General features: G+C 45.7%; 1 protein-coding gene and 1 non-coding gene across 2 annotated transcripts in view; one reads left to right on the top strand and one right to left on the bottom strand.

Moving 5' to 3' along the window:
- The window catches only part of AACS (acetoacetyl-CoA synthetase), a 91039-nt gene that overhangs the window by 53382 nt on the left and 16016 nt on the right, over positions 1-21641 (top strand). The window contains exons 9-16 of the mRNA XM_029058055.2: positions 1365-1445; positions 5832-5956; positions 10928-10992; positions 11126-11248; positions 14003-14116; positions 15080-15205; positions 20020-20089; positions 20669-20727. Of these exons, the coding sequence (XP_028913888.1) occupies positions 1365-1445; positions 5832-5956; positions 10928-10992; positions 11126-11248; positions 14003-14116; positions 15080-15205; positions 20020-20089; positions 20669-20727 (763 nt within the window). The remainder of the gene's footprint in view (positions 1-1364; positions 1446-5831; positions 5957-10927; positions 10993-11125; positions 11249-14002; positions 14117-15079; positions 15206-20019; positions 20090-20668; positions 20728-21641) is intronic.
- Positions 2015-2152, bottom strand: LOC114809341. Its single transcript, XR_003757128.1, has one exon. It is a non-coding gene; the product is annotated as a small nucleolar RNA SNORA7 (small nucleolar RNA).

Below are 21641 nucleotides of genomic sequence, written 5' to 3'. Positions count from 1 at the left end.
TTTTGGTATTTGCTAAGCACTTACTATGTGCCAAGTACTGTTCTAAACACTGGGGTAGATACAAGGTCATCAGGTTGTCCCACATGGGGTTCACAGCCCATGTTACAGATGAGGTAACTGAGGCCCAGAAAAGTGACTTGCCCAAAGTCACAAAGCTGACCAGCGGCGGAGCCGAGATTAGAACCCATGACCTCTGACTCCCAAGCCCGGGCTCTTTCCACTAAGCCCTCAAGTCCTCTCAACAAGTGGCCAATCACATGCCTCAGAAACGATTTTCACACACCAGGTTGACCCTCCTGACAGGCAACAGCTTGCAAGTATGGGGTGCCTACCTAAGACAGGCCTCATTCTACCAACTTTCCTGAGAGTGGTGGTATTTTAAGGGAGCTGTGACCAAGTCAGTGGCATTTCACTGTAAAACCACACAGAACCCTAACTGTGATTAAGCCTGTGAGCTCCATGTGGGACATGGACTCTTTCTAACTGATAAGCTCGTAGCTACCCCACTGCTTAGCGCAGCACCCGGTAAGTGCTTAATAAATGCCATAATTTAAAAACCCCCCAAAATGGAGGATGTGGAGCCTTCAATCTCAGATATCCGGCGTGGCTAGCTTAAGCATTTTCCTAACTGAGGGAGGGAGGAGAGAGAAAAAGAGTCAGGTGAGCAGAGAAGTGCATTCACCTGGCATCTGGGAGGTGGAGATTGTTCAGAGGAGCCTTGCCTTCACTATTTTTCCCTCCTCCCTCTGATCTGGGTTGGGTGGGCAGTGCTCTCTTCTCTTCCAGCCCCCTTCTTGAGAATTTAAGTATCGCCACAGTGCTGACTTTCCTTCCGTCTCTTCCCTCTACCTTAGCTTCCAGAAACTAGTCTAAATGGAGCAGTCTAAATGTGGTCTTTGAGCTAATCGGTAGTGTTGTCATCAGCTTGATCGGCTCACTGCGGTGTGTAAATCGTGCTTTCCGATTGGTCCCGGAGACCCCTCTGAGGTGGAGGGGCGTCCCAACTCCTTCCGTTGGCGGCGGCTGGCTCCCAGCTGCCGGTCATGGGGCGGGGCCTGGTTTCAGGCGATGCTTCAGGGCTCCTTCTGAAGTGGTCAAGCTCCGAGCGTCATCACCATAGTGGACCAAGGGCCGATGCTTGCCTTAATGGGTTTCCTTGACTCTGGTGAATCCCGAAGTGGATGGCCAGTGGAATCTGGGAGATCTAGCCTCTTGCCTGCGTTCCGGGGCTGGGCCCCAGCAGTCCTCTCGATCGAGATTGGATAAACCATGGGAGTGGGATTTAGATCGGCTTGAGTGCCAATACCTGCTCAGCTGGCTTGACCCTCGTGTCCTTTCGGTAAACTTCTCTTTTCCCGTTGCAGGGAACCCTAATTCAGCATCTGAAGGAGCACATTCTTCATGGCAACATGGTCAGCAGCGACATCATTCTGTACTACACCACGGTGAGTAGAAGTCTTTCAAACCTTTAGAAGTGAGCATTTTGGTGTTTCAGTTGATAAGGGGATATGTCTGTTTATCGTTGTATTGTACTCTCCCAAGCGCTTAGTACAGGGCTCTGCAAACAGTAAATATGGTTGGGTGAATGAGTGAACATTAACTTCCCACCCCCCTTCTACTCCCAACCTTCTTAATTACAGATACAGATTTATTTAATTTTATTAGTAATGACTATAATCATAATAGTGTTAATCAACCAATCGTATTTGAACTCTTACTTTGTGCTCACTGTTATCTTACGCTGCGAGTCGTGTCTGACCCATAGCGACACCATGGACACATCTGGCCCAGAACGCCCCACCTCCATCTGCAATTGTTCTGATAGTGGATTCACTCAGTCGTATTTATTGAGCACTCACTGTGTGCAGAGCACAGTACTAAGCGCTTATGGATCCGTAGCGTCGTCTTGGTAAAAATACAGAAGTGGTTTACCGTTGCCTTCTTCCGTGCAGTAAACGAGTCTCTGCCCTAGACTCTATCCCATGCCGCTGCCTCTCGGCAAAGGTGAGTTTTGACTTGTGGCAGATTGCCTTCCAGTCTGTAGCTACTGCCCAATTTAGGAATGGAATGGGTATGCCTCTGCTCGACTCTCCCTCCCGTTGTCGAGACTGGTAGAGTACTGGAAACTCTCCAGGTGCGACCCTGAAAAGGTATTAAGTGCTTGGGAGAGTATAATACAACAGAATGAGCAGACACCTTCTCTGCCCATAATGAGCGTAGAGTCTAGGTGCTTACTGTGTGCCAAGCACTGTACTAAGTGCTGGGGTAGATTCAAGATAAGTCAGACACAGCCCCTGTCTCAGAGGAAGGAGAACAGGTATCGAATTCCTCTTTTTCACAAGAAGAAACTGAGACCCAGAGAAGTTAAGTGACTTGCTCAAGGTCACCCACCAGGCAAGTGGCAGAGCCAGGATTAGAACCCTGATTCCCAGGCCCCTCTTTCCACAAGGCCATGTTGCTTTTCTCCTCCTTCCTCCTTTATTCCTCTTCCTCCCTTCTCCCTCCCTCCCTAAGCACATGGAAATCTAGAATACTAGGATGGTGTACAATCAGCATAATACCCGGTAATTGACAGAATTCCCTCAGAATGTCCCTTTTTCACCCTCCCCAGTGCCAGCCCTATGGAGACACTGGGGTCAGGAAACCAGGGTCACCACCAAAAGTGCTTTTCCCTACATCTTACCCCACCCTAGTCTCTCTTCCGCCAGCCTGATTTCACATAAACCCATCTCTCCCCAGTTTGACTCCATTAACCTGTGACTTCTTGTTAAGTGCTGACCCTGTGTCATACCAGGGGTATGTGCTGCTGGGCACTGGCTCTCAGGAGAAGCACTAGGGGTGTCTCTCACACGCCAGCCACGGGCTTACGTCCACTTGTGAACCATACTCAGTCACTTAGGATTTCGTGAACATCATTGAAACAACCTGTCAGTCAGTCAGTCGATCTATTTAATGAGCGCTTACAGTAGGCGGAGCACTATTCTAAGTGCTTGGGAGAGTACAATATATAGACACCCTCCCTGCCCACAGTGGTCTTACAGTCTAGGAGACAGACATTCATATAAGTAAAGAAGCAAATTACAGATATATACATAAATGCTGTGAGGCTGGGAGGGGGGATGAATAAAGGGAGCAAACCAGGGTGATGTAGAAGGGAGTGGGAGAAGAGGAGAGGAGGGCTTAGGGAAGACCTCAGAGTCTGCAGACTATCAGCCAACATTCACGTGATCTGGTATTTGAATTGCAAGTCAACCCAGTCACTTTCTTGATTAAGCAGTTCAGGCAGCCCAAAAATCATCCCCTCAGTTCTCCGTGACTCTCCCTCAAGATGTGACAGGGGAAAGAATGGACTTTGCCTAGTGGGGAAGAACGAGATGAAGGAGAAAAATGTGTAAGCTCATTGTGGGCAGGAAATGTGTCTGCCAACTCTGTTATATAGTACTGGCCCAAGCGCTTAGTACCGGGGTCTGCACACACCATTGGCTGTAAAGCATTCAATCACCTTCCCTCTTCTTACCTCACTTGGCAACTCTCCTACTACAACCCAGCCTGCACACTTCTTCTCTAATGCTAACCTGCTCGGTGTACCTCAGTCTTGTCTATCTCGCCACCAACCCCCTCGATCACATCCACTCTCTGGCCTGGAATGTCCTTCCTCCTCAAATCTGACAGATAGTTACTCTCCCTGCATTTCATATCTGTAATTTATTTATATTAACGTCTGTCTCCCTTTCTAGACTGTAAGCTCGCTGTGAGCAGGGAACATATCTATTGTTGTACTCTCCCAACCGCTTAGTACAGTGCTTAAATTGAAAGATTGATTTGGACAGAATCCTTTGAGAATCGATATTCTTTCACTCTGAATACTTCAGTCTTTATGACTCTTTTCTCACCATCACGTACTGTTTGTGAAGTGTATAAGACTGGGCTAGGCACTAAATAAAGAAACAAACATAATTCCTGCTCCCTAGGAACCTTATGGACCAGTTGAAGAGAATAGGACTATTTTGAATTGCTTCCCTGTTCTGTCTAGTGGCTTTAAGTTGGATAATAGTTAATAATAATAACTATGGTACTTGTTAAATGCTGACTATGTACCAAGCACTGTTCTAAGTGCTGAGGTAGATAGGAGTTAATCAGGTTCTACACAGTCCTTGTCCCATATGGGGCTCACTATCACAGTAGGAAGGATGTAATTCCCATTTTACACATGAGGTAAATGAAGCACAGAGAAGTTAAATGACTTGCTCAAGGTCACACAAGATATCTGGCAGGGACAGGAATAGAACCCGGGTTCTCTGATTTCTTGGCCCATGCTGTTTCCACTGTCCACCTTGCCTCTCATGGCTTCACTAGTGGTTTAACTTTATTTTAAACACAAATCTGCATTTTCAATTTCTTTAAAAAAAAATGCATTAAAATGAAAACTTAAAGGTATCCCCACTCCCCGATGCATCATCTATTATTTGGAAAGTATGTCAGCCACCCCTGAAAAATTTTCAAGTTTCCCTACTTTGCCTTTGTAAGTTCAGGAAGATTTTGATTGTGGAAAAGTTACCAAACAATAAGTAAACAAATTACAAACAAAATCCAGACTCCTTTTCTTTTTGGTTCCAACTCAACACATACATTTGAAAACTTCCTTGCAGGGGTTTTTTAAAATTACATCCTTTCAGCCTGCAAAATTTTTCCAAGTCCCTCGGCCTAGATGATGACTACATCGGTCGCGTTTTCATTCTACTAAAATTCTCCCTGGGCCGTAGTCTGATTATGTTTGTTTCACGCTCATTTATGTGGGCTATGTTTAAAAATCTCTTGCTGCCTCACTCACCCAGCACTAGCCATCCAGCCCTGGGGGAGGCCATAGATTTGGGGGCATAAGATCCTGCAATGGATGGGTGTGGGTTAAGGAGTCAGCAGGGTTCCAGTCTGTTTTGATTGTGGCACCGAATCTTCAATGATGAGACTGTCTCGTGTGGCACAGGGGGATTGGAAATAAAGAGTTCTAAAGAGTAATATGGAGCTCGGCCTAGCTAACGATGAACCGTGCTTAAGGGAAGGAGTGTAAAGTATGTGGAAAATACACATTTTTAAAGAATTTGGGCTAGTCTGTGGCAAGTGCTTGGAGCACATATTTATAATCAGACCCCTGCTCTAGGCAGGTCACTTGGGGTGCTAATTTAATATTTAGATTTTCAAAATCATATCCTTGGAGTATAAATAAGGGTATCATTTAAGTGCTTATTGTGTACCAAGCCCTGTGCTAAGTGCTGGGATAAATACAAGATAATCAGGTCAGACACACAAGCTCACAAGCTCGTTGTGGGCAGGGAACGTGTCTACCAACTCTGTTGTATTGTATTCTAGACTGTGAGCTCGTTCTGGGGAGGGAATGTGTCTGTTTATTGTCGTATTGTACTCTCCCAAGCACTTAGTACAGTGCTCTGCACACAGTAAGCGCTCAATAAATACAATTGAGAAAAAGAATTAATACTCTCCCAAGTGCTTAGAATAGTGCTCTGCACACAGTAAGCACTCAATAAAATCCAATTGATTACAATGGGGATTCAATACATAGTCTCCCCCAATCAAAGATGAGGAAACTGAGGAGTTGTGACTTGCCCAAGATCACAAAGCAGGCAAGAGGCAGAGTCAGGATTTGGGACCCAAGTCCTGCCTTTCATCTCTTCAGCTGTCTGCCACCTGATTGGATCCTCCTTGGTGAAATGGAGAACATCTGGGGTTGGTGCTTCCTGATGAAGTAGAACGGCTGGTGGTGAATGGAGAGAGCCTGCCAAGCCTTCTTCACGCGGATGCCTTGTCTTTTGCAGATCGGCTGGATGATGTGGAACTGGTTAGTGTCGTCACTTGCCACGGGAGCTTCGGTGGTTCTGTACGATGGGTCGCCCCTCGTCCCCTCCGCTAACGTACTCTGGGACTTGGTCGACCGTATAGGGTAAGGTCAATTAGATGTTGACGTTAAAAGGACGCCTGATCACTCCCGAGAGAAGCTTCTTGTTCTCTTCTCGTAGGTCAGTTCGCTAGCAAAGAGGCCCTGTGGAGCTTCAGGGTGACGTGCACAGTGGTTTTGCCAGGAAGCCACTTCTCTTGGGGGTGGGAAACAGAAAGATGTTGGGACGAGGTCCCCATGGTGGACACCAGGCAGCGCAGATTAATTTCCCGAGTGCCCACTCTGAGCAGAGCACTGTACTAGATTGTAAACTCCTTGAAGGCAGGGGCAGAGTCTTCTACTTACTCTTCTGAGTTCCTAGTTCAGTGCTGTGCACGCAACAGGCTCTCAGTAAGTCCCACATTGATTGAATGATTAACTATGATAATAATTATGGTATTAAGTGCTTACTATGTGCAGAGCACTGTTCTAAGTGCCGGGGAAGGTACAGGGTTATCAGATTGTCCCACGTGGGGCTCACATTTTTTAATCCCCATTTTTACAGATGAGGTAACTGAGGCACAGAGAAGTTAACTGACTTGCCCAAGGTCACACAGCAGACAAGTGGCAGAGCTGGGATTAGAACCCATGACTTCCGACTCCCAAGCCGTGCTCTTTCCACTAAGCCACACTGCTTCTCAGGTTGCCCAGTTGATGAGTTACACAGGAAGGAGAAGAAATGGGCATTGTTCTTAGGATTCGTCTAATGGGAAGAAAGGGAAGAGAGAAAAATCCAGTAGTTTTTTTGTTGTGTTTTTTGTTTTGTTGTGTTTTTTGGTGGTTTTTTTTTTTTTTTTTGGTAAATGGTATTTGAGAGGTTACTTTGTGTCAGGCACTGTACTTAGCAAAGGGGTAGATACAAACTAATCAGGTTGGACACAGTCCTTGTCCCACATGGGTCCCAGCCTCAACTCCCATTTTACAGGTGAGGTAACAGAGAAGTGAAGTGATTTGCCCACGGTCACACAGCAGGCAAATGACAGAGCTAGCATTAGAACCCAGGTCCTTCTGACTCCCAGGCCCATGCTCTATCCACTAGGCCACACTGCTTCCCTAGTTCAAGTATCCCTCTTTCTCTTCCCTTCCATATTACTAGGATGAGAAAATGTCAAGAGATCCTTTTCATGAGGATCCTCTTTCCTAGAGGAATTAATCACAACTCCTTAAGAGTTGATTATTATGTTTAATAAATCTGATCCCTATGCTTCTTCAATGCCTCTTAAGGCTAATGATAGTGCTAAAATTTACATATATGGCCTGGAAAACACACATCTTCTTGAGGTTGGAAGAAAACCACATTTTGAAGCATTGCAATTGGTTTGGTTTTGTTCCATTTCTGGTGCGAAGCATTAATTTTTCTAAGCTCTTATCCATTAATAATTTAAACATAACTCTGCCTGTTCTGGGTAATATTTAATTTGTGACATTTGGCTCAGGCTGTTAGAACAGATTTCCCCTCCCCCCCCAAATGAGATTGTTTCCAAAGAATGGTTACTAAAGTTCTCGGGGATGCAAAGAGATCCTAACCACTGATGCAAGCTCAGAAGCTCTTTCCCAGAGGTACAAATTATTATTCTTTGCAAGAAAATATAAGTCATCAGGGTGTGAGGAGAAAAAGTCAAGGACAAAAGTCAGCAAAATGAACTTGGTAATGGGTAAGCCATTGTGTCTGTACCACCCACCCTGATTTAATATCAGAAGTAGTCTGTGTAATTCTAGGAAAATTGTTAAAGTTTCTACCATATGATGCTGTTTAGGGTGAGACACTGCTTACAAAAGCCTAGTTAAAATAGACAAGAGTGGCTGAAGCCACGGTAATGAATGGGAGGAAGTGTACGCGTGCATGTAATTTACATTTTAGCTGTCTTTCCTCCTGAGAAGAAAATTGAAAATGAGTTAAATACAGTCATTTTAAAATACCCTTCTTTCCTGGTTAGATTAATGGCTTCTCAGAACTTCCAAGTTGAAACGGCAAGTTAACAAAGCTCCTGAAATTGTTGCAACACCCAAGATATTTAATAATGGAAATGTATTTACGCATGAAGTTTTGCAAAGCATTGTAGATGGCCTTTCAGTTTTTTTTTTTTTTAACTGAGGGTAACCAGAGTACTATTTTGAAGGAATTCATAACATTTAGAAGAAAATGCCAGTGGAAAAGTCCCCCAAACAAGTTTATTTTTGGTTTCTGGGGAATGCAAGGGCCTCGGGTCTCAAGTCCGTAGTGAGTCCAGAGAATTCTGAGTCCAAATTCTGGCAATTTGTTTTGGTTGTGCTCCTCCCTCTGTCAGCTCCTCTACAAAATGCTCATTTACCAAATGGGTGGTGGTATAGGAATTCTGGAGTTGGCATTGAACCAGTTCTGGTGGGGTGAATAAACTATTATCCCACTGTTAGTTAAGCATCCTTGGAACCAGTAGTTTAGTTAGTGATTGTTCCAGAAATGTATTCCAGAACTGTACCTGGTAATTAGTAGTACACTGGGTCAAAACTTAAGTGGTCCCCTGGAGGCCTGAAAGAATTCATTTAATTTTTCACGTGCCTCTCTTCTACCAAGGGAATAAAAATCAACAAACTTGGCAGGATCTGGCCAGCGTGTTTTGATGATATTTTTTAAACAGCCCGAGAAGCAGCATGACCCAGTGGATAGAGCATGGGCCTGGGATTCAGAGGACCTGCGTTCTAATCCTAGCTCCACCTCTTGTCTGCTGTGTGACCTTAGGCAAGTCACTTAACTTCTCTGTGCTTCAGTTACCTCATCTGTAAAATGGGATTAAGGCCATGAGCCCAATGTAGGATATGGACTATGTCCAACCTGATTATCTTGTATACTGTTGGTATTTGTTAAGCGCTTACTTTGTGCCGAGCACTGTTCTAAGCGCTGGGGTAGACACAGGGGAATCAGGTTGTCCCATGTGGGGCTCACAGTCTTAATCCCCATTTTACAGATGAGGTAACTGAGGCACTGAGAAGTTAAGTGACTCGCCCAAAGTCACACAGCTGACAAGTGGCCGAGCCGGGGTTCAAACCCATGACCTCTGACTCCAAAGCCCGTGCTCTTTCCACTGAGCCACGCTGCTTCTCTATCTATCCCATTGCTTAGTTCAGTGCCTGACACATACTAAGTGCTCAGCGAATACCATAAAAAGCAAAAACAAACTGAAAACACTTACCCTGTATCAAACGTTATACTCCACACGGGGTAGATTACAAAATATCCAGGTCAACATATTGTAAAACAAAAAGGTTGTGGTATTTATTAAGCACTTGCAATATGCAAAGCACTATACTAAATTCTGGGAAGAGACAAGATAATCAAATCAGACAAGTCCCTGTCCCACACGGGGCTCACAGCCTAAGTAGGAGGGGGAACAGATGAGGAAGATTTTAAGATGAGGAAACCGGGGCCTCAAGAAGTTAATTGACTTGTCCAAGGGCACACAACAGGTAAGGGAAGGAGCCGGAATTAAAATCCAGGTCCTCTGACTCCCAGGCCTATGCTCTTTCCAATAGTTCGTGCTGTTTCTCCAGGCGTTTACTGATTGCCTCAGTAAATGTCATTTAGTTCCAAACGGGAAAACAGCGCAGGTAGAAGGCAGTGGGATTAAGCCCCTGGTAGTTTCGAATAAGGCATGGAGGTTACCGCTAAACTTCCTCGTTGACAGTATTTATTTGGTGCCTCCTTGGGACCGAAAGAATTCTGTATTAGGCACTTGTTTCCTGGCATCACGGCTTGAATGCCTCTGTTTTTGAATTTGACTCTGCTTTCTGGATCCAGTTGTCTAATGTGAGTAGTTTGAGTGCCTGTTTTTCCCTAAGATGTTTCTCTAGAAGCCGGCACGGAAAACAGCATTGCAGCAACCAAGTTGTTTTTCGAAAACAAGAACAACGGTGCAGTTTGCTCATGAAAACAGCTTGGTCCCTAATTTGGCTAATCTCACATTGAATTGCCCCACAGCTGATCGCGTTGTCAGAAATTGTTATAAACAGCAACTGGGACCAAGAGAGTGTGGCTTTGTGTTTTGTAAAGATTATAAATCTGATTCCTCAAATGTAAGTCTTGTCAGTTATTTGCTCTCCCTGAAGATCGGAATTTGTGACACGGGCCCACCAGGCAGGGCAGCTGTGTTGCCTTTCCAATCCAGGAGTGACATTTTTAATGAACAAAAAGCACATCATTTGTCTTCATGCTGAGTAGTCTCTGGGCAGATATCAGCATTATCTTGTGCATTTCAAAGATTTAGTCGACTTGGGAGGAAAGCTTTGCTGCTTATTTTCCCATTTACACCCGCATTTTAAAAAATCTGGAGAGCGTCATTAAAAGGAAAATACATCAAAATTTATCTTTCCGAGGTTTGCTTTTTTTTCTGCGGGAACGCTGTCATTTGAGGGCTGTAAGAAAAAAAGTCATTTTTGAAAGAACTCCCATCCAGTTAAAATGTTAGGGGATGAAGGGGAATTCCATCCAGCGTTGGCAGAAACAGGAGCTTGGGCATGGTATCTGTATTTTATATATATATATAACAGATATCTAAAAATATATATACAAAAAAGTATTCCTACCTGCTTTTCCTAAGTGGAGGCATCCATCACATCAGTGGCCCATCCCATGATGGAGCATGAGATGAGAATTTGAGGGGCTCTGACTTTATGTTTTCCCTTTGGAAATGAAATAGTCCCTGAGGCAGTTCAGGCTAGGTAAGGTTGCGTTAAAATGGGAGTAGAGGATTAAGTTCCTTGAAACAAGCGATCGTGAAGCTTAAAGATGGAGACTTGAGTGGACACGAAGGCCCGTCAGCTCGGCCCAGGCTCCGTGAAATACCTAGAAGGGAAGGTTAAACAGCAGTGGTGAGGATTCAGTTGGAAATAGACCACCAGCTATGGGAAGATTCCATATTTGCAATGTGCAGACTCCTTAAAAAAAACTTTCCTTTTTTTTCCTCCCCCTTCCTCCCCGCCTATGCCTTTCCTCATTCCCAGGATCACTATTCTTGGAACAGGTGCTAAGTGGCTGGCTGTGTTAGAAGAGAGAAACCTGAAACCAGGTAAATACACTTCCCAAACCTTTTGTGATTCATATTGCAACCAAGGAAATGGAGTAAAATGGTTTTTTAAAAATCCAATTTGAATATCATTTACACTTTTATATTCCAATTTATCTGTTGTTCTTCGCTGTAGCGGAAACCAATAATCTTCAGACCTTGCACACGATCCTGTCAACGGGGTCCCCGCTGAAAGCCCAAAGTTACGAGTATGTCTACAAGCATATCAAGAACAGCGTCCTCCTGGGATCCATCTCAGGTGATTCTTGCCGCTCTGAACGGGAAGGGTCCAGAGGATGAGGTTCTGCGGTGAAACAGAAGCAGGAGTTTCCAGCGTGGCTCAGTGGAAAGAGCCCGGGCTTGGGAGTCAGAGGTCATGGGTTCGAATCTCGGCTCTGCCACCTGTCAGCTGTGTGACTGTGGGCAAGTCACTTCACTTCTCTGTGCCTCAGTTACCTCATCTGTAAAATGGGGATTAACTGTGAACCTTACTTGGGACAATCTGATTACCCTGTATCTCCCCCAGCGCTTAGAACAGTGCTTTGCACATAGTAAGCGCTTAACAAATACCAATATTATTATTATTATTATTGTTCCCGGTCAGGGCAGGCTCTGTCTCATAGTGATGCACTCAGGATTGAGCCAGGGTGAGGCCCCTGCCCAGAAATGGCGATGACTAGGGGGGGCTTATAATAATAATAATTATGCATTTGTTAAGCATTTACTTTGTGCCAAGCACTGTTCCAAACACTGGGGAAGATACAAGGTAATCAGGTTGTTCCACATACGGCTCACAGTCTTAATCCCCATTTTACAGATGAGGTAACTGAGGCACAGAGAAGTTAAGTGGCTTGCCCAGGGTCACAGAGCAGACAAATGGCAGAGCTGGGATTCGAATCCACGTCCTCTGACTCCCCAGCCCGTGCTCTTTCCACTAAGCCATGGTGTGATGTTTCCTTCTGTTCTTGCAGCTGGCCAGATTCTGGAAAAGCCCAATTTTGTAAGGTGCCTCTTGAGCTTCCTTTCTGCAACAGAGTGTGGGGCTGAGGGCCTTGCCTGACATCCAGGCTTCAAGGTGATGGGGACACAAATGGTGTGCAATCCAAGCTACTACTGTGGCTCTCTTCTCTTTTTATTACCCCATTTACTCACATGATTGCCTCTAGTACTTAAATAGAAGCAGCGTGGTCCAGTGGCTACAGTGGAAAGAGCACGGGCTTTGGAGTCAGGGCTCATGAGTTCGAATCCCAGCTCTGCCACTTGTCGGCTGTGTGACTGTGGGCAAGTCACTTAACTTCTCTGGGCCTCAGTTCCCTCATCTGTAAAATGGGGATTAAGACTGTGAACCCCACGTGGGACGACCTGATTCCCCTGTGTCTACCCCAGCGCTTAGAACAGTGCTCGGCACATAGTAAGCGCTTAACAAATACCAACATTATTATTATTATTATTATTAACATGGGCCTGGGAGTCACAGGGACCTGCATTCCAATCCCAGGTCTGCCATTTGTCTGCTGCGTTACTTGGGGCAAGTCGCTTCACTTTTCTGGGCCTCAGTTTACCTCAGCTGTAAAACGAGGATTAAGACTGTGAGCCCCGTGAGGGATAGGGACCGTGTCCAACCCCATTTGCTTGTAGTCATTCATTCATTTAGTCACATTTATTGAGCACTTACTGTGTGCAAAGCACTGTACTGAGCGTTTGGGTGAGTACCGTAGAACAACTAACAGACGCATTCCTGCCCACAACGAGCTCACAGTCTAGAATATCCACCCCAGGGCTTAGTACAGTGCCTGGCACATAGATGTGCTTAACAATTGCCATTATTATTCTTATTATTCTTATTACTTTGGACTAGAGCAGGCAGTGATCTGGAAACCAGACTCTCCAGATCACTGAGGGCTGCGTGCAGGCAAACGGAACCATCCACTCAGGGGGTAAATCAAGCAGTTGGATCGCTTGACTATATGGAGAGTCGGGCCCGATGGTCACCATCGCGTGCCAACTCACTCAGTGGCGTGCTGCGTGGAAACAGCCAGGGTCTTGGTTTGGAAAGACGGTTCATTTGGGCTGGGAGCCAAGGCTCTGAACCCTTGCAATCATTGGACTTTTGCACAAGAGGCTGAAACAAGGGATTCCTCTGAGGCGATTTGGATTTAGGGGACAACAAGCCGGCCGTGCTAGGAAGCACCGGAGGCAGAAACTATTTCAGACGTGATCCTGAATTATTAGTCTCTGTGAATCTTGATGGTATTTGTTAGGCACCTCCTGTGAGTTAAGCACTGTCCTAAGCACCGGGGTAGATCGAAGTTAATTAGGTGGGACAGAATCCCTGTCCCACACTGGGCTCGCAGTATAAGTAGGAGGGAGAACAGGTATTGCCTCCCCATTTTACAGTTGAGGAAACTGAGGCACAGTGAAGTGACTTGCCCAAGATCACACAGCAGACAAGTGATGGAGCCGGGTTTAGAACCCAGGTCCTCTGGCTTTCAGGCCCATGAGTGTTTGTTTTCAACCTAGCAGGTGTGTGTGTGTGACACGCCTCACTCTGTGGTCTTAACTGTTGGTGGAGGCTCTATTTTTCCCCATAATCAAGTGGATGTAAACCAAAGCTGATGTTCCTCCGCTATTAGCTTTTGGGGGTTCCTGGATCCAGACCTCCACCGGTCAGTCAGTCAATCAATCAGGAGTATTTTTTGAGAGCCTCAGAACCCAGAGTTCCCAGCCAGGAAGGGACTGGGCAAGGTCATCTTGCCCATCTCCCTGCCTTTCAACAGGACCACACTCGGTTCACAGAAATGCTGTTCAGGAAAGATGCTCAGGGTCATGGGTCCAGCTTTGAGGTTCCGGTTCAGGCAAGCTGAGCTCCTAAGGTTTTCCTTACGGGAAGGATCCTACTTTCAAGCCATCTTCTTCGTTCCTAGGGCCCATTTTTTTTTTTTTTGTATGACTGCAGAAAAAAACAATCAACCCTCCAAATGATTCTGAATTTTCTCCCTCCTTTTCTCCACAGGTGGCACTGACATCATCTCCTGCTTTATGGGTCAGAATGTTGCGATCCCGGTGTACAAAGGAGAGATCCAGGCCAGGAACCTCGGCATGGCGGTGGAGGCCTGGAACGAGGAAGGTGATTCTCGTCAGGGCCCTCGGGCTAAACAGAAAGCGTGTGACCTGCAGGCCGTGAGACTAGGCACCAAATTCTGGTTGTGAAGTTTCTACGGGTCCAAGCCGGCTCAGGAGCCCCAGGCTGTGAGGGCTCCCTTGGACCAGAACCTCCTGACCCTTTTTTTTTTTAAATGGTATTTAAGACCTTTCCGTGTGTCAAACACTTTTCTAACTGCTGGAGTAGGTACAAGTTAATTAGGTTGGACACAGTCCCTGTCCCACACGAGACTCACAGTCTAAATAGGAGACTGAAAGGGTATTTAATCTCCATATACAGTTGGGGAAATGGAGGCACAGAGAAGTAAAGTGACTTGCCCTTGGTTACATAGCAAGCAACTGGCAGAGCTGGGATCGGAACCCAGGTTCTCAGACTATAATTAATAATTTAGCATAATTTAGTGCACTTTCCACTAGGCCATGCTGCTTCTCTCCCTCAGCTCCCCCCCCCCACAGCCTTTTGCCCCGTGTATTTTCCCACTTCCATATTCCTGGACTTTCCCAATAGTCGTCTGCCTTAGTGTACAGCATCACTGCCCAGGGTATGTTTTAGGGGCTGTGACAAGCATTCATTGACGGAGTGTATGGTAGCTTGACCTTCCTCCTCCCCAGATTACAGCGTTCCACAGAGACAAACGCCGAGAATTAGCTTTGATGTGCTTGCCTAAGGCCACAGACCCCTCTCCTGGATCTCCCCACAGCCCCTGGGAACCGCAGTGTGTAGGCAGTGGTTTTTTAGGGATTCATGAATTAATCACAGTGGGTGCTTGTGACGCTCTGATTCATTCCCATAGTTTTCACCGCTCTCCAGATCCCTCTCGCTATGTTTGCTCTGAGACCTCTAATGTCTTTTTCGTAGTAGCCCAGTGGAAATAATGCCTGTGAAAAACTTACATGCTAACTTATTTCTCCATCCTCTTCAAACCAGGAAAACCGGTCTGGGGAGAAAGCGGCGAGCTGGTATGCACTAAACCAATGCCCTGTCAACCTACCCACTTCTGGAATGATGAAAATGGGAGCAAATACAGGAAAGCTTATTTCTCTAAATATCCAGGTAGGCTGAGAACCTGTCTGGGTGATTCATAACTGGGGTTTAAACTCTGATGTTATTTCCCCCTCCCCCCAAGTAAGCAGGCTGTGACTCTGCCGACACATCCTTCGTTCTGCCGGTGGGGAGGTAATGAATTTTTGATAAATATCTTGGCACGGTCTGCCTGAAGCCTGGGAATGAAGCTGTAATCTGGATTTAGTTTAATTTGATCCACCCCCACCCTTCCCCTCCCTCCCTCCTTTCCCCCCGCCACCCCCCACGACGAGAGTCCGTCCTTACCCAGTGCTGCTGCTGCTAAGCAGATCTGGCCCTGACAGATTGTCAACGTGGGCTGGTTCCATGCCATTCCTCTTTCAGGGTTTATTCCCATCTTGAGAGAAATGAAATGTGCTGGTGCTTTTTTTTTCTTTTTCCTTTTTGTCAAACAGCATCGGGCAGCCATTACAAAGGCGTAACTCGAAAGAGTGGTTTTCTTGGGGAACGGTGGTTTACGGCTGTGTGCATTATTCAGTCGCTCAGATCGACATCCTGGCGTTTAATTTTTTGAGCGGTGCCTTGCACCAAAGAGGCTGTCCAATTATTTAAAGCTCCACTTCCAGGGTCCCTCTTACTTTATTTCATAAGCAGTGTCAAGTTATTGCTGCTCTATAATTCATAATTTAGCAAGCCTTCTGTTCCAGAGTTATTTATACTAAGGGCTTTCTCCAGTCTCTGAAAAGGTAATTCAGTTTCCCATAAGCCACATGTTGAGAATCAGAAAATTGCAAACAATTGATGCCCCCGATTTTTCTCCATGTATTGTCTGTGGGAAACGCCCAGGCTCAGGTCTAGCTGCAGAATGAGTGTTTATTGGGAAATGGATGTACAGAGTGAGTGAACGACATTGTAAAGAATACTGCTGAACAATAAAGTACTGACTCTTCGATCCCAATATCTAATTCGGATAAGCGCCTTGGTGGATAAATGAACCAAAATTGGATTTTGCCATTTTGGACAATTGCTTGTCCAATTGTTTGGTTACATATTGTATGTGTGTGTGTCTCAATATATATTATTATCAATAATCGTATTTATTGAGCACTTACTGTATGCAAAGCACTGTATTAGGCGCTTGGGAGACTACAATATAACATCAGACACATTCCCTGCTCACAGCGAGCTCACAGTCTGCGAATTTGGGCGAGGGTTCTAATTGAGCTAGCCTCAGATTAATTGAGAAGTTGTTGGTTCAAATACCGATTAGATATGATAGTTTTGACCTCCGTCTTCACTGTCTAGATCTGTAACCTAATCGCTCTGACCTCCGGTGGTTTTCCGACATTACTCCTGCTTGAAGGCTGTTTTGCTCATGTCTTACTAGATCAGATGCCAGAAGCACATTGAGAAATAAACAGCCTTTGCTCAAGGAGCCCAGAATGGCACGAGCAGGGATACGGAGGAGCAGAGAGTGTGGAAGGGCAAGTTGAACTGTAAAAGGACAGGAGATGTTAAACTATTTTCAGGCGCATATGTGATAGAAAGGCTCGTCTCCTTGTCACACCAATAAAGTTATTGCCAATGACTTGAGGGAGAATGAAAAGTGGTTATTATGTTTCTTATTTATCGAGTCATAGAAGTTCAGGCCAGTCTCAAAACTGAAAACATCTTTGGTCATCTCTTCCCATAGCCAGCTCTTGGCCAGAGTTCTTAATCCAACAATAATCACAAAAAGGGAGTCGTTGGGAAACTGTCATCCTGACCTGAAGAATAATAATAGTCATCTCTTGAAAAGCGGGCGAGTCAAGTAGAAGTGTTGACATTTGGGCTTGGTCTCCTGGGCTGTGTTTTTAGGGGTACTGCTTTATTATGAAAATTCAGACTACAAACGTGTTGGGTGGGGAGGGGGAAGGAGAAAGGTGGGGGGCATGTGTAAGCAAGTGGTTGGTAGCTCTCCTTGGCTTCAAAGCTCTCCATCACCTTGCCCCCTCCTACCTCACCTCCCTTCTCTCTTTCTACTAACCACCCCGTAAACTCCGCTCCTCAGCCGCTCACCTCCTCACGGTCCCCCACTCGCCTGTCCCGCCGTCGACCCCTGGCCCACGTCCTACCGCTGTCCTGGAATGCCCTCCCCCGACACATCCGCCAAACTAACTCTCTTCCCCTCTTCAAAGCTCTACTGAGAGCTCACCTGCTCCAGGGGGCCTTCCCAGATTGAGCCCCCCCCTTTCCCTCTGCTCCTCCTCCCCTCCTCATTCCCCCCCCCCGTCCTCTGCTCTTCCCCCTTCCCCTCAGCACTGTGCTTATTTGTATATATTATTTATTGCCCTATTTATTTTGTTAATGAGGTATATATCTCCATGATTCTGTTTATCGTGATGATGTTGTTTTGCTTTGCTGTGTGTCTCCCCCATTTAGACTGCGAGCCCGTTGTTGGGCAGGGATTGTCTCTCTCTGTTGCCGAATTGTACATTTCAAGCACTTAGTACAGTGCTCTGCACATAGTAACGCTCAGAAAATACTACTGAATGAATGGTTGAAACCCCCTACTCTGATAGAGGAATTGAAATTTTTAATTTGATTTCTGTCCCCTACAAACTCAGGGGCTTTTCTTTAGACTATGTGAAAAGATAACACTGATTTGAAGCAAACTGAAGTTGTATTCTCTTGCATCATCAATTTTGTTTTGCAAGAGATTGGTGCTCTTGGGAGAGGTGTTTTCCAATTGATGATTTTTTTGTGTGTGTGAAGGACTCTCATTTTCATTTTTCTTGCACATTCCCTGGGCCTTGTAATTATAGTACAGTCCCCTAAACAGAACAGAAAAACAAGAGCTTTCCCACGGAACAGAAGGGAGACCTGAATACACATGGACAATAATGCATCTGGGTGATGCCAACAACCCAAATTCTGAAATCAGCAAGGATTGCAGTCTGTCACAGGCTCTGCCACCCAGCCCCGCATCTCTCAGAACTTCCATTTTCGTTGTTTGGCTTTTCTGAGTGCCGTAAAATTTGCCTCAGGCTAAAAGTTGGCCTGTAATTTGTCGGTGCAGAAATTGATTTTTTTGAGTGTGAAAATCTTTTATTTAAAAGCAAACCAAAATGGAATGGTCTTATTTCTTTCACTTGGGGAGGAAACAAAAGCAAATAGCAGGTTGCTTAGATCTTACATCTTTTCAGCTTTGCTTCACCACCAATAGGAATCTGAGCAGCGGGATTTCATAACAACCATGAATAATGTGTGGGGCTCCAGTATGTGAAGCCGACCGTCTTGTAAGCTGATAGTCAGCAGGCCAATTAGATGGCACTTTTCCCACGTGTATTTGGGAGAGAGTGAGGGACATTTAGGTGTGGGAGAGAATAGTAGCCGAGAGCACTGGAACTTTTATCCCTTTCCTTTCTCCCAGATGGATGCTAACCCTAGTAGGTTGGTTTGATTCTTTTGCTGTGACTTTCTGGGAGCTTTGTACCAACACATTTTATGTGTAATTGCTGAATGTCAATCAGTAATGTATAGTGAACAGTTACTCTGTGCAGAGCACTAATCTAAGCACCGGGAGAGTAGAGTTAGTAGATATGATCTCTGTTCTCAAGTAGTTTACAGTCCAGGAGGGAAGACGATAAAATAAATTACAGGTAGGGGACAGCAACAGGGTTTAAAGATATGTACATAAGGGGACAGGTGGAGGTGGTTGGTTAGTATCAGTCAGTCGATTTACTGAGCGCTTACTGTGTGCAGAGCACTGTACCAAGCGCTTGGGAAAATACATTATAGCAGAGTTGGTAGACATGTTCCCTGCCCACAACGAGCTTACAGTGTAGAGGGGGAGATGGACATTATTATAAATAAACTATGGATAGGTACATAAGTGCTGGGTGGGGGCCGAGGGATGGCTGAAAAACTGGAGCGAATTCAAGTGCTTAGGTGATGCAGAAGTGCTGGGGTGTCTTTGGCAGGGTGGGGAGATGGTATTAATTAGGGAAGGCCTCTTGGAGGAGATGGGATTTTTAGAAAGGCTTTGAAGATGGGGAGAGCAGTGGTCTCCCGAATACCAATTCCTCAGTTGGCAGCCTGTGAAGGTGCAGTCGCCCATCCCATGTAATGTGTGGCCAGCAAGAAGTCCAGGCAGCACCTTCTTTACAATATCCTCTTTCCCCGCCTCTCTCCTCCCCTGCTCCCTAATGGACAGCTCACCCCGATCTTTTGGAAGTTCAGCTAGGGAAAGGGAACCTCAGCCAGAAGGGAAAAAATCTCTTAAAAATTTTTGCTCTCTTCCCTTCCTCAGCAACCCCTTCTTCTTGCTCCTTTAGAGCCTTTTGAACGAGAAATCCATCCGAGAACACCAACAGAATACTCAGGAGAGGAAGCACATAGCCTATTTGGAAGTGAGGGAGGAAAACTCTTCCAAAACGCTTCAGTGGGGGCTGGGGATGGGGTGGGCTAATGATGGCCTGAGTGGGTGGTGATTTTAGGATATCTAGTTACCAACTAAGCTTAGATACATTGGCGGGATTCTAGAGGACAGGTGGCATTCTTCAGCGGGAAGCACCGAGAGGACATTGTTGCTTGGCCTGGCTCCCAGTGGTAGGGTTACCCATCTCCATGGAATAAAGGCTTTTCTGGAGGGTCTTAGAATGTTCAGATTATATAAAGGAATATGTGTTCCTCTGAGAATTCTCACCTCTATGTGCCCGCTCCTCCCCCCCCCCCCCCCCCCCGATCTGGGCAGATACTCCGAAAGCAACTTTTGGGGGTTTCATGAATTTCCTCTCGTCGGAAAACGAACAAGAAAACCAAACAAGGGGAAGAAAGTTACATACTCTGTCTCCTTTGGACAGGTGTGTGGGCCCATGGGGACTACTGCAAGATAAATCCCAAGACTGGCGGAATCCTTATGCTCGGCCGAAGGTAAGATGTTGGCTTTTCTTATTTAGGGGTCTTTCTGGAGCTCGTAGGAAGTCTGTTATTTATTCATTCAATCGTATTTATTGAACGCTTACTATGTGCAGAGCACTGTACTAAGTGCTTGGAATGTACTCAATATTAGATTTAGCAGTGAGGGAGGACTTAGTTTCCTGACACTCATAAGGACAGTCCGGAGCTTTGGAGAGTGGGGAAACCTGCATGTTCTACCAATCAATCAATCAGTGGTATTGAGTGCTAACTGTGTGCAGAGCACTGTACTGAGCTTTTGGGAGATTATGTTGGAAGATGGCACTGGCCATGGTCAAGTTGTCCACCTAAGTTCCTCGTGCCCACGGGGCAGCAGCTGGGACTTAAAGCTGGGAAAAAGTGATGGATGGAAAAACTGATGGAGAAGAAATATAAAGATTTGAGTCTCTGCACTTTGTGGATGTTAGTTTCAAAGGAGAGCGTGGCAATTTGTGGCTGGCCCAGTGTTTATGAATGGTGGGATCTGAAGAAGCTTGATTGCTCCATGCTCACGAGTCAATAATTGTAAATGATTTTTCCTTTTTTTTTTCCCAGCGATGGCACACTAAACCCAAATGGAGTCAGGTTCGGCAGTTCTGAAATCTATAACATTGGTATGCATTCCGTTTTAATTCTCAGTGTTTCTACACCTGGAATCTGAGCTCTGTCGATAACAAAAATAATAATGCTGATGTTTGTTAAGCGTTTACTATGTGCGGAGCACTGTTCTCAGCGCTGGGGTAATAATAATAATGTTGGTATTTGTTAAGCGCTTACTATGTGCCGAGCACTGTTCTAAGCGCTGGGGTAGACACAGGGGAATCAGGTTGTCCCACGTGGGGCTCACAGTCTTAATCCCCATTTTACAGATGAGGGAACTGAGACACAGAGAAGTTAAGTGACTTGCCCAAAGTCACACAGCTGACAAGTGGCTGAGCCGGGATTCGAACCCATGAACTCTGACTCCAAAGCCCGTGCTCTTTCCACTGAGCCACGCAGGTTGTCCCACATGGGGCTCACAGTCTTAATCCCCATTTTACAGATGAGCTAACTGAGGCACAGAGAAGTTGTGACTTGCCCACAGTCACACAGCTGACAAGTGGAGGAGCCAGGATTCGAACCCATGACCTGTGACTCCCGAGCCCGTGCTCTTTCCACTGAGCCACACTGCTTCTCAACAAGGGGGAATGTTGTCTGATAATAATGATCAGATCAGCTGCAGTAGAAAAAGTTGTAATATTTAACATTTATTGAGCACTTAATAGTAGTAGTATTAATAATAATTATGATGGTATTTGTTAAATGCCTGCTATGGGTCAAGAACTGTTCAAAGCGCTGGGGTAGATACAAGGTAATAAGGTTGAACACAGTCCTTGACCCATATGGGACTCATAGTCTTCAACCCTATTTTACAGATGAGGGAATTGAGGCACAGAGATGTGAAGTGACTTGCCCGAGGTCACACAAGACACAAATGGTGGGACTAGAACCCGGGTCCTTCTGACTCCCAGGCCAGTGCTCTAGCCAC

The sequence above is a fragment of the Ornithorhynchus anatinus genome, chromosome 2 (genome assembly GCF_004115215.2).
Source record: "Ornithorhynchus anatinus isolate Pmale09 chromosome 2, mOrnAna1.pri.v4, whole genome shotgun sequence".
Classification (NCBI taxonomy): Eukaryota; Metazoa; Chordata; class Mammalia; order Monotremata; family Ornithorhynchidae; genus Ornithorhynchus; species Ornithorhynchus anatinus.
This window is presented reverse-complemented; position numbering and strand designations above follow the sequence as displayed.